General features: G+C 38.0%; 1 protein-coding gene across 1 annotated transcript in view; it reads right to left on the reverse strand.

Moving 5' to 3' along the window:
* The window catches only part of kansl1b (KAT8 regulatory NSL complex subunit 1b), an 83792-nt gene that overhangs the window by 9941 nt on the left and 60590 nt on the right, over positions 1-13261 (reverse strand). Inside the window, exons 4-7 of the mRNA XM_079635353.1 lie at positions 2213-2354; positions 1421-1516; positions 863-969; positions 546-741 (exon numbers count right to left, since the gene is read on the reverse strand). Coding sequence (XP_079491479.1) covers positions 546-741; positions 863-969; positions 1421-1516; positions 2213-2354 — 541 coding nt within the window. The remainder of the gene's footprint in view (positions 1-545; positions 742-862; positions 970-1420; positions 1517-2212; positions 2355-13261) is intronic.

The following is a 13261-nucleotide window of genomic DNA, read 5'->3' on the forward strand; positions in this document are numbered from 1 at the left end:
TTCAAACTACATCCACTTGGCTTCTACTTCACATAGAAAAAGCACTGAACCAAAATCCTGATCGTATATATTTATACACCAAATATACTATTCATAGTAACCTAAAACACAATAAAGACAGTAGTGTACGTTCTGGAGCAGCACTGTGATCTCTAGAACACTGCAGTTTCTGTGTCACCTCTATTTAATCTGTAACCTTTGCAAGAAGCCCGCAGGGACCTCAAGGAGCTCAGTGCATCTTCAGTAAAACACATCCACAGGTGACGCTGAAAGAGCTTGCTTGTTTGGTCTCACACATCTCTCACTACAGCTTGCAAGGCCCATTCACACCAAATTGACCTTCTTCCCTTAGAATCTGACACATCTTAATGCAAAAATCTGTCTGTTTTTAGTCAGACTAAAGGGGGTTTAAATAAGTAAAAAAATCAATCATTAGTTAATATTTTTAGTGCCAAGTATTCATATCAGTCTCAAGTCTGAACAGCCCTTTTTGCTCAAAACTACACCAGCCACTGGATCTTGAGAAGACGCACATCTCTCCTTACCTTACGATTGAGACTGGTGAGCGAACCGGGTCGGAGGACCCTGCGTTTCCTGCATGAGAGCAGTGGCCGCGTGCGGGACGACACACATGTGTTGTCAAGCACAGAGGAAGCCAGAGGGCCCAGCTCCAACTTCTGCTGAGACTCGGAGCAGCTCTGCTCGTCTGGGCTCGAGGTGACAGGGGAACCGGGCCGTAAGCTGGATGAAGAGAGGAAATAAGCATGAATGAACATGACAGGGGTCTTTTTTTGGGGGGGAAACTTTTTAATGAAGAGAAAAAAAATTAATGAATGCACCTTTTAAATAATATCTATCATACCTGTTGATAACACCATTGACCTGTCTCACAGGTCCACAGCTTTTCTTCAAGCCAGTTTCTGTGACGATGCCATTGGATGATACAGACACTCCAACAGTATCATGCTCCTAAAAAGACAAAATAACAAAAACAAATGTGATGTTGGAAAGGACATACCACCAATTTTCCCCTTGAGTTGGTCTGGATGAGTTGAATGGTATCTTGCTGCATTTCTTCACTACTCTGATTGAATGAAAAGGTCAGCAGCGCTTTGCATACAACAGACAAAGACATTGAGTGTTTGCAGCCCCTATTCTCAATCCTCTCGCTCAACAATCCCAGCATTCTCCTAGGCTGTGTGTAGGCCTGTATCATGGGCATCTTATCTGTTTGTATGGGAATAAACACACTAATGGGTCTTGGACTGTTTCATGGATTGATAAATGATTACCTGTAATCTAACAATAAAAGTAAATAAATGCATTGGTCTTGAATTATAGTTTAAACTAAGTTCAGGACTAGACTGGCTCTGTTGGTAGTTTCTTTAATGTGGTCATGTGTCTGTGCTCCTGGCCTTACCCGTGCGACAGGGCAGGTAATGTTCTCTGTCCTTGAGTCACTGCTGTCCTCTGCTGCTGACTCACACACTGAGCTCACCCCAAGTACAACAGAGCCCTAGAAAACAAACAACCACACAAATTGTAGACCAAAACTGGGAGACATTGCTTTTCCTACCCTGTCAAAATCCTCAAATCTTTTTCTTTTAGATTTGCTAAGTATAAAATCACACAGCAGATCAAATTTTTATCTGCAGTAACTCAAAAGAGAAGATTGGCAATCTGATGGTAGTTTTAATGTCATGCACTTGCTTCAAATCAAATAAACAACTTATTGAAATCTGCATTGGCCAATCACATTCATTTGATCTAAAACGGCAATTTGTAAAATATAAGTCCAGTTTGAAAGAACGGTTTTCTATAAAAATTTCCTATACATTTCTGAAGTTTCGCATCGAGTCAGAAAGATTTTTAAAATACATCCATCACTTCACATGTCAGATGAAAGACTTGATGATATTCTCCAAATTATGTTTGTTTGAATCACACAGGGACAACAAGCTGGAAAAACGCTTTGAAACAAAAACAGTGAGCTGAAGAAACATGAAACAACAATCCCACAAGAGTACAATTCACCACGGGAACACGAGAGAGAACCTGCGTTGCCAAGTTACCAGAGGAGACGGCACCTCCGATGAGTTAAAACTTAAACTACACTAGTGATTCTGGGATAAACAGCATGAAGTGAACTTCCATGATTCAAAATTAAAAAAAAGCATGTGTGAATGTGCATGTTTTGTGTATCTGTGCACACCTTGCTGGAGCGTATTTGTCTGTAAATGTCAGTCTGTTGACGTATACGGTACTCCAGGTCTGAGACTTGGGCCTGCAGCCAGTTCCAGTGACTGATGATGGCGGCTCTGTCCACAGCATAACGGCCTTCTGCTCTCCTACATCTGGAAAACACAGAAATATACCTACTGGTTACAATTTAGGACAACAGTTTAACAAACACTTTTCATTCATGTTTTAGGCACTATCTGTCTTAGTAAATAGCGTTCACACTGTGTTTTAGCACAAATGTATCCCATTGACTTTGCTTCTAAAATCCAGCTAAGCAGTTAGCATTTACATTCCAAATAAGCTAAGCTATTTTGGTTTGAGTCATTTGCAGATTCTTTTCCTCACCATTTCCAATCCATTTTGCACTGCTAATACAGTCAATAAAAAAAAAAAATTAGGCTACATAAGAAAAAAAGGTAAAGTGTAATGACAGAGTGAACATCGAGTAACTTTTCAAGTGACAAAATCTGACAGGAAGTTAGTTAACCAAGAACATCAGTTCAATCCAAAACTTCCTCTAGCTGTTTGTGTGTGTGTGTGTGTGTGTGTGTGTGTGTGTGTGTGTGTGTGTGTGTGTGTGTGTGTGTGTGTGTGTGTGTGTGTGTGTGTGTGTGTGTGTGTGTGTGAGAGAGAATTTAGCAAGCCATTGGTCACAGACCATTCGAAAATTCACCTGATTTGTTCCCATTAAATCGTAATTTAGTCAACAAATAATACAAATAAATAACATGTCAAGCAACATTTCGAAAATGCACTGAATTGACCCCTGACCTCTTTACATTAGCCCCAGTACAATCTGGCATAACCTCTGGTCTCTAAGCTCATGCAGTGAGGCAACAAACAGTAAAGCCAGTGCACATAACTGAAAATAAAAAGATTGCAAAACATGGGGAGAAATAAACGGCACCTTTTCATCTGAAGCACAATAACATGAGTCAAGATTTCCCTGAATCAGAGAGAGAGAGAGAGACTTAAGATATGAAAGTGATGGAACAAGAAAAAGCATCACTGAAACCACAGCGGAGAATGATGAGAAGAGCAATACATTTTTTTTTTTGCTGAAACACAAGACAGACGTCACACAACTTTGTGTGTTTTCTTTTAACAGTCGAATAAGAATGCTCTTTACAGGCTGGGGTTACACTCAGCTCTGCTTCAGAGGAGCCTGACAACAACAAAAAGAACTACGCTCGAGAATATCAAATCAACGAACTCAACCAACAAGCCTCATTTCTACCCTTAGGATTGTTTTGTGTGTTTTTATCCTTCACTCAAATGTACACAGTGGCCAACTTTTTAAGGTTGTGTTACACTAATCACAAGTATGCGGTTATTTTTCAATGGGAGAAAGGCAGAAGGTATCGATGCTCATCAAGCTAATGTACAACAATCCGGCCACTTCATCATCAAGCACGACTGCTAGCACACACACACACACACACACACACACACACACACTGGGCAGGACAAAACCATTTGATTGTGGCCACTGCATGTCATTGAGCAATCATGTGTGACATTGACAACCAATCAAATTACATTTCCTTTTTATGTAATCAAAGAACCACACTGCAGCAAGGCACTAGTTATCGACAAATAGCATGCATTAAGTGTTTGTGAAGGTTTTGAATGCTTGTTTTATGTCAGTCAGGCAGTGCATGGGTCCTGACTTGAGTTATCACTACAAACACCAAAAGAAAGACCTTATTTTACTTAGCATTATTTTATTTAGCATGACTTGTTCTTAAAGTATCAGTACTTTTGACAAATACAAAGCCTAGGCCTAATTGTATATTAGAGGCTGGAAAGTTAACCGGCCCAGAGAAGAGCCCACAATCTGTGATCGTGAGGAGATCGGCAATGTGTCCATCCATGCTAAAGCCAACACACACATACAGAAAAAAAAATAATCATGCTCTGCCATAAAAGAAAAGAAGAAGAAAGGACAATGTACATTTCAGTTTAATTTTTTAATAATGCAATTTCGTTAATATTAAGAATTTTCATATTAACTATAATATTTAACTATTATTCTTGTTCATACTACAACAATAATATATAAATCAAACTTTCAGATTTTGCAGGAAATGTGACTAATATAACACAATCTATTCCAAAGAGGCAGACAAAGACACGTATGAGGCTTCTGTAAACATGCTATGACTCCCTGGAACAAGCTTAAACACTGTGACCAGTCGTCATCTTCTTTACTGGAATGCCATGTTTCCACTCTTGCCAGTTCAAATGAGTGTTTTGTATGGGGCATTCAAAATGTTTCCACATGGGCTCAGGGTGGGGCGGGACAGACACATTCTGTAATACACACAGTTGGCCACAAGAGGCAGCTTGTCAACATGAATGATTATGGAGCATGTTTGCTAGTAAAGAGAAATGTGACAAGATTGTCTGTCTATGTACACAAAGCTTTCAAAATCATAAGAGAACAAACTGAGTGACAAGTCTGATCTGAGTGAGCGTTTGTGGTGCAAAAAGATTGAATGTGCACAGATGAGATATTTCCCGACCTGTTGTCCTTAGAGGAAGCAGGAAACAAACAGGACAAGGCCACAAAATGAAGAACAGACACTATGTGAAGATCAAAGTTAGAAAGCTACATAAAGGCATTAAAATTTAATCAGAAAACCGATTTTGCAGGACGTGCATATTCATTTTAACAATAACTACAATCTATTCTAAAGAGACCGACATAGAAACGCTTGAGGCTCCTGTAAACATTCTGTGTGATGTCATTACAACACACACTCCTAGGCTGGGTGTGAGTGAGGATAATATACATAAGGCCAATTATTAGGGCTGTGCGATATAGCTAAAAAAATTATCACGATATGTTTCATATCGTTTGGTATCGATAATTATTGACATTTTTAATAACTTTTTTTTGTTTTTAAAGACAAGTAGAAAAGTTTAAACCACTGTTTTTTTGTTTTTTTTTATCCACATTATTAAGGCAAACAACAAATTATATTAGTTTTAGCAGTCAAAAATAAAATGTACACAAAAAATATTCTTTATGTCTATAATTAAGATAAAAAAGTAAGCGTTAAAGAAACTCATGAACTTAAAATGTTACAAAATGTGTGCAATGTAAAAGTGTAAACGTAAAACAATCAAGGCGAACTTTGAGGTAGATCAACATATGTAATAAGTAGGGGTGTAACGGTTCACAAAATTCACGGTTCGATACAACACAGTGGTGTCAGTTAGGTACATTTTCGATACAGCAAAAAGAAAGAAATGCCAAAGAAATGTCCTTGATAAAAAAATATAGATATATATTAAAATAAATTATTTTTAAATAAGTGAGTTTTCCTACATCTTGAAACTTAGTTTTATAAATGGGGGTAAAAAAGGATGAACAAATAATGTTTTGGTCATCAAATTAAAAATAACATTTAAATATGATATTTGATTTTTGAAGTGCTGGAAAAAGATGAGACGTACTTGAAATCATTTGACTATTTCTACCAAACTTCCATGGTTACCTTACAGTTAGTGTTACTACATCTGTGGACTTAAAGCCTAGGCTATAATAACTAGTTCATTCATGGCACAATGTGTGTCCTGGTTTCCACGTCAGCGCTGTTTGATCCGTTACTAACAGATACATTTTAATGTTTCTCACTAGATCTCGCAGCGATGTTATTGCTTCAGTGGCAAATTTAAATGCTTTCTTTACTGGATCTCTTAGCGCTGTGTACAGTAACAGTGTCGCTTTCATCCAAGTGGATGCTGCACATTGGTGGTGGTTGAGGAGATTCCCCCTCCCTTCTATGTATAGCGCTTTGAGGTCTCAGAAAAAGCGCTATATAAATGTAACCAATAACTGATCAAGATCGGTTATTATTATTGATCAAGCGCTGCACTGATATTGGTCCAAACTGATAAACGGTCCGTGAAGGACAAAATAATAGCGCGGTTTCGTTCCGCTTGCCATTTGATGTTGGGCAACGTTGTGGTGGTCGCGCCAGTGCGTGCGCGCATTTGAATGGAAATATTGAACGCTATATTGACAAAAAATTAAATCGTTACCGACAATGTTGTACCGTCGATAAATACTGATACCGTTTTATCGCCCAGCCCTAGGCCAATATGATCTACAATATATCTCCATAGCCTAAAAGCCTTCAAATCAGTCACGTGTCAATGTCCGCTATGATACATGGCCGCTATGACACATTATGCCCATGTAGAATAAATCATGGTATGTAAATATATAGCACTACTGACACATCAGAGTGATGAAATGCATTAATGAGAATATAAAGAACGGGACGTGATTGATGTTAGGGTTATAAGTGCAATATATATGAAAAGGAACCCGGTGCGGTGCTCGTGCTGACTGGCACAATGCCAAAGTGTGCGGAAAGAAAGCTCCCTCTGTCAGTAGGCGATCACAAATTTGGGACTTGCTTGACTTTAAAAAAAGTGTTCAGCATGAACATTAAGCAGTGAAAAAGAACTCAATGCGGTACACAGAAAGCTGCCACTCTCAGCATGTGAATGCAAATTCAGTTCCCTTTCACATCTTATTGCGCTTGAATGGCCGAGTACACACGTAATTATGTCAAAATGCACATCGTCTGGAGTATCCATGTAAATACAGCCGGTTATGTTTCAAGTGAAAGTAGACTGTTGGGTGTAAACCGGATGTGTATCAATACAATGGATCCATGTGTTTGGTCTTAAAGTGACAGCAGCCTAATACACCTACCTGTCATTAATGCGAATCAAACAAAATAGAAAATAACTTACTGCTCTTGACAGAGTTTTTTTTTTAGCTTTAATAATAATACATTTAATATAAATACAGTGAAGACTATGAAATGTATATTTATACAAATTATAAATGAACAGAACAGTGACCAGATTTCAAGATGCAGTGGATAATTTTGTGAAGAATCCTTGAATTATTACTGATTTTCTACATAAAGTATTTTTTTAATAATAAAATACTTTTTCCTATCCCAGTTTAAAATGCAGAGAATTATGAATAAGCCATTTGCTGGTTAATTCCCCCATTTGTGAAGCTATTAAAATATTGTTGTTTATTTAAGCATCCCCACACAAATGTTGTGACTTTGGGGCAGGACTATCGGTTTGAAAACAGTCATAAATTTAGCAACAACATTTTTTTTGACAACACCCTTAAAGCATTTATATCCCAGTCCCATCTTTCAGCTGTCAATAAAACCAGTAGGCTACATACACAATGTTCAAGCTGTACTGATCCTTGGGACAAAATAATGATTAACCTCCTTTAAATCGATGGGAACATTAACTGACAATCTTATTTGGTGGAGCGCTTAAAATTATAGCTTGCGAGCGGTGAGCAACCACTTAAATGTCCCCAAGTGTAGCGAGACAGAGCTGATGATCAACAGAAATGAAGGGAGACATAATATATACCTAAATATCCCTTCTCTGATGGTTCTTACAAACTGTCAGTCACAGAACAACTCAACTCAACATCACAGAACAACAAGCACGAACGTGGAAGGACAGGGGTGTCCCACCTCAAGGTCAGAAAACACTAGAGTATCTCTCTGTAACACACAGTCCTTGGGGATTTCGTCAACTCAAGCAGTGCAGAAATGTGTGAAAAGATTGTGATCACCACAGCATATTTTAGTCAAAAACAAGTCTAAATATACATTTATAATAATACAAATATTTATTATATACTGTTGACATTATTATTAAAAAAAGCAATCATTGTTGCTACAATTGTTCATAATTAAAAATATATTTTAAAGTTTTCTAGAATTGTTGTAAAATTGCTCATCTAAATCTACTTAGGCTATATTGCATTCAAGGTATACCTTTTATCAGGTCATGCTTTCCCTGGAATCGAACCCATTAACCTAGACATTTCTGTTCCGTTTTTTTTTTTTATGTTGCTTGAATTGTCTTTTTGGTTATTATTATATAACTGAAGATATTACTTAATAGGGCAATATGTAGAATTCAGAAACCCTTGTTATTAGAGACATTGGTGGCCGTTAGTGCAGGGAGGGCGGTATGACCAAAAAAAAAATGCACAGCAGGCTGCGCTTTAGGAGCGGCAGAAATAGCAATTTCCTCGGTAACGGCTGTAAACAAAGCAGCGCAGCACTCATAAACGCTGCTTTATCAGGAGATAAATGAAGATTAAATTAAAATTACATCGAAACTTTTCTAAAGACAGTCAGTTCCCCTCAAAGATACATTCATATAAAAACACCTGCCCCGCGTTTTGACTTTGAAGCGTGCAGTGCTCATGTTTATTCAACGATGACAAACCCTTTTGGAAAATCTATTTGTGACGGGCAGTGTTGATATTGTGAACCAATGTATGGGACAAACTGTAACTTGACAGCTATCAATTATAGTTTAACCTATCCATCTTCACCAACACGCTTAGTAACACACACAGCTGTGCATCACCACAGTGAAACAGTGAAAAGGACCCTCTCAAACAGTGCCGCGCTGCGCTTCGCACATTGTTTAAGCAACATACTTGTTTTGTATTGCGGTATACCAAAACGTCATATCACAAAAATAAACACCGGTATTCGGTATTAACCGGTATACCGCCCAGCACAAGAGGCGAAAGTGAACTGCACCCAGCAACGTATTGTTCATGTGCGCACATTTAACGCACAAAAGACTGAACGTGATTCAAGGCCCCGATATACTTGCGCGCAAAGTTTTTATACGTTTTTTTTGCTTAGAAGTAAAAATTAAGTTGGCAACATCTCTGCAGCGAAATATTAACAACAAAAATGACAGCGGTGAGAAAAAAGCAGTTAAGAAAGAATCTGATCATAGTGATGTGGTTATGCACAAGCTCTGCAATTCATCGGCATCATGTCTACAGATGAGGTAATTAAAAATTACACATGATAATTTGATTATAAAATATATTTGAGACTGATCTATAGACAGTTTGAATGAATCCCTTTTCTTTGCATGACACATTGAACATTACAGTACAGAACAGCTCTTTCGCCGTTATCAACAGCTCTTTTGACATTATCATGAACTTTGTATAAGCATTCATTTCATGTGTCATTGAAGAGAGGCTCTCAGGAGAAACTTGCCTGAGTCCTTCACATAAAAATAAGTCTACAGGCTAGGCTTGCTACGATAGTCTGTGTTACCGGTGTTCAGTCACAACACCGGTTTCATCACTTGCACCGCAAAAAAAAAAAGTTTAAAGCGTTAAAAATATTTAACTCAATTGACTGTTGTATGATCACACTCCTATTAATGTGAATGCTTTTAAACCGTTCAAGCACGACAAGACTAAAGAGACCGTGCTGTAAGTCCTGCCTATTACACACACACACACACACACACACACACACACACACACACACACACACACACACACACACACACACGAACAAACCATAATAACACACAAATTATGCCAAAATGTTTGTTTTGTCGAGTGCCCTCATAAGAGCAGTCTAACATGATGTAAATAAAGATTAAAATGAACGTAGAGATTTGTGAGAAAATGGGACACGTGTCAGATCGTGTCTCTGTCAGCAGCGGTTGCTCTTAAAGTGTCATTAATGTTAATCAAAGAACATAGGTAAGAGAGTAACTGACTCACTCAGACCCGGCGCCAGGAAGATTATTATACCGGTAGCCTAATAACCATGAATGCACTTCGCTATCTTTTAACACATTTCCGGCGAACGGCTTCTTCACGCAAAAAAAAAAACTTTTCATGAAGTGCTGTGAAATTCAGCGACCTATGTGGCGTTTCCTGATGAATCGAGGTTGTTCGGTATTTATACATGCAATTCACACGAGCTCTATAAGCGCATGCGAGACTGCTGCGAGTAGTCAAACTTTATTAATTAAACAGAAAATCAGAGGGAACCATTTCTGTTATACTGTTAATATTACCAGTTGGCCGGTCACACTGCTTTCATATTTTTCAGTTACGTGACTGGTGCAGAGACCTGGAGTGTTATTTACATTTTTTATTTAGTTTTATTCATGTTTAGATTTTTTTTTTTTTTACATCGCTCCTCCCACCCGATGAAACCGATATTACCGGTGTTGTCACAAGTCGATTAACCGGTGGGAGAATATTATCACCGTCACATCTCTACTACAGGCTTTCATAGACAACCTAGGAAGTGAGGCAAGGTCTTGTTTTTAAGTTTACTTACAAGCTGTTCACGCATTGGCAGTACAAAAAAACCTAATACATGAAAATGTGTACATGCCCTTTTAGTTACAATATTTAAATAATGATTACATGGACAAACTTGAAGACTTAATTGAGAAAATTGAAGGCTACGTGGCATTGCTTTAATTTAATTTGTTAATAGCTATAAAGAAAACACAAAGCAAATTTATTAGGCTATTTGATACTGGTTTTGCTACTGAAATATTGGAACAATAACAAACCTAGTACATTTTCAGCCTGGACTCTTATCAACATCATTGCCTTCATGATGAACTCCTTTGGCTGTGACACATACACACAAGCGTGCGCATGCAAGCACACACTGCTTTTTCAGGAAATGACAGAACGAGGTGGAGGAACTAAATGAAAACACAGGAAATCAAGCCTGCGGTGATCATTACGTGGGTAACGAAGACAGCTGAGACAAGACTGAATGCACACACCTGCATGCATGCAAACATCAACAACCTTGAGAATCCAAGCACAATCATTTAGTTATGGTGGCTCAGAAAGATGAAAAAGAAAGAACTGGCAAAACAGTTGGGCAGCTCAAAATGCAACTCAGTTTTAGTGCAGCCTACATGTGTAATACATTGTGAGAAAGTGTGAATGTGTGTGAAGGACAGAATGAAAGCTGACTTCAAGGCCAAGGATAGAGCGACTCTACTGCAGACATGATTTGGGCGTCGTCTGGAGAACAAAGAGTTGAGAAAAAGAGAGAGTGAGTCCCGCCCCCTTCAGGGTCACATGACTGGTAAGAGGCAGAAAGGGAGCAAAATAAGAGGAAAGAGAGAATGGAAAAAAGAGAGAGAAAAAAGGCATGCCAAGTTTAAAGCATGAATATAGTGTTTATGTATGCTTAAAATAGCTTTTATGGTATTGTTTGGGAGTTGTATGGGGATGAAATAAACTAATTTAACACGGTATTATGTCCAATGACTAAAAATGTATAAAGAGAAAGTACAGCATGAATAGCATTCACAACACAGTCTTTAATCATGCCTATTTCTGTATTTCAAAAAACAAAACATCCTTTAGTACTTTTAAAAAAATGATTTATTTGAACTGTGTCACGTGTGTAAAATACTCAACTTTAAGATTCCAACAAGTCAGAGCCACACTATACAACAATTAATGTTCAAATATGTAACAAACAAATGTAGTGTTGAGTGATGATGAATCTATGAACTGAAGGAAATGACTCTAAAAAAAAAAAAATCTATAACCAGCTTCACGTCAAATTCTAAAGAATGTTTTTGCGTGTTTGTTAATAATTTTGGCTAATTTGACTATGATTTCAGCAACCAACAACAGGACAGTATTTCTAACATGTTTTACCATATTTTAGAATTCATAAGTCCATACATAAACTCAGAGCAGTTGGCTTTACACACGAGAAAAATGTGGGCCTGGTCTCTCACACAGGAAGCCTGTGCCCATATCAACCCTGCTCCCAGTGCATTACTGTAAGTCAGCAGCTATCCATAGTACTGACCAGATGCCCAAACCCTCTCCCATATATCCCCCCACACCGCTCTCAATGTGTGAGGGAGGCTGTGGTTTGCTAGATAGCGCTGTGAACTCGTAAATAACACAAGTCATGCATGGGGGGCGTTAGTACTGATAGAGGAGAATCTGGAGGGTCCGATAATAACCATGTTTCCTTGTTGACCACAACACACATGCTGATGCTAAGAACTGAGGTCAGTTTGCTGTGCTGATGTTTGACTTCAGTAAATATGGAACATCAAAAAAGTCTCAGATTAGCGTTTGAACATTCCTGATTAACAATAAACATTCAATTGCCCTTTGTCTAAGCACTTTGAACTTCATACTCTTTTGTCACATTATATAAAAATATAAAATTCAAAATAACATCACAGGTTCCCACTAAAATAATATCCTACAAAATATAAACTACAGGTCGGAGTAGGTCATGATCAGCTGATCAGTGACCACAGCTGCACAAGTACAGATATGATGACAGCAACATATAACCCTAAACACGTAATATTTCTAGTGAATTTAAAGAGAAAAAACTGAGCCAACTGGAGTTTCAGAAACTGATAAAGCTTACATGTAAACTCTTGCATGTTGAGATTTGTTTTTGCAAAACAGGTTGACGTTAAACACACAGCCACTTGAACAAACACGACACCTAAAACCAGTTATATATAAACGAGAATTATTTGTACATAGAGATAGTCAATACTAGGGCTGTAATCTCCCAGTCGATTAGTCGATTGTTGGTCGATACGTTCTGGCTCGACAAATTCTGATTGTCGCGTTCATTTCATCAGGTGGAAAGCACTAATTGCTAATGGGGGTGTTTTCAGAGCAGCCCTGTTTCACAGGTAACAGTCTGTCTTCGAAAAAGTTTCTTTGGTTGATTACAGCCCTAGTCAATACAATGCTGAATTTGGTTAACTATGTATTGCTTTTACTGTCAGTTGATTAAAAACAATTTAATTAAAGGGGGGGTACAATGGTGTTTCATGTATTCAGAGTTGTTTACAGTGTTAAAGAGATGGATTCTCATGCTAATAATGGCCAAAGTTTGAAAAGTTATTTTGAACGAATAACAGAGAATTTCTGTGCTGAAAATCATACTTCCGGATTGCAACACGTTTCGGCTGGTTTTTTTCTATCGTAGATCCTAATGACGTAGACCAGAGTGGAACTCCTTATATGAGCATTGCTCTCGGAAAAGCGCGTTCACGCACACGTCGACCAGAGGAGAGAAAGACCGCGCTCATCGGCGCATAGACATCATATATCTCTATATAATATCTATTTTTTTATTTTTTTTAT

This window comes from Phoxinus phoxinus (genome assembly GCF_949152265.1).
Source record: "Phoxinus phoxinus genome assembly, chromosome: 1".
In the NCBI taxonomy this organism is placed as follows: domain Eukaryota; kingdom Metazoa; phylum Chordata; class Actinopteri; order Cypriniformes; family Leuciscidae; genus Phoxinus; species Phoxinus phoxinus.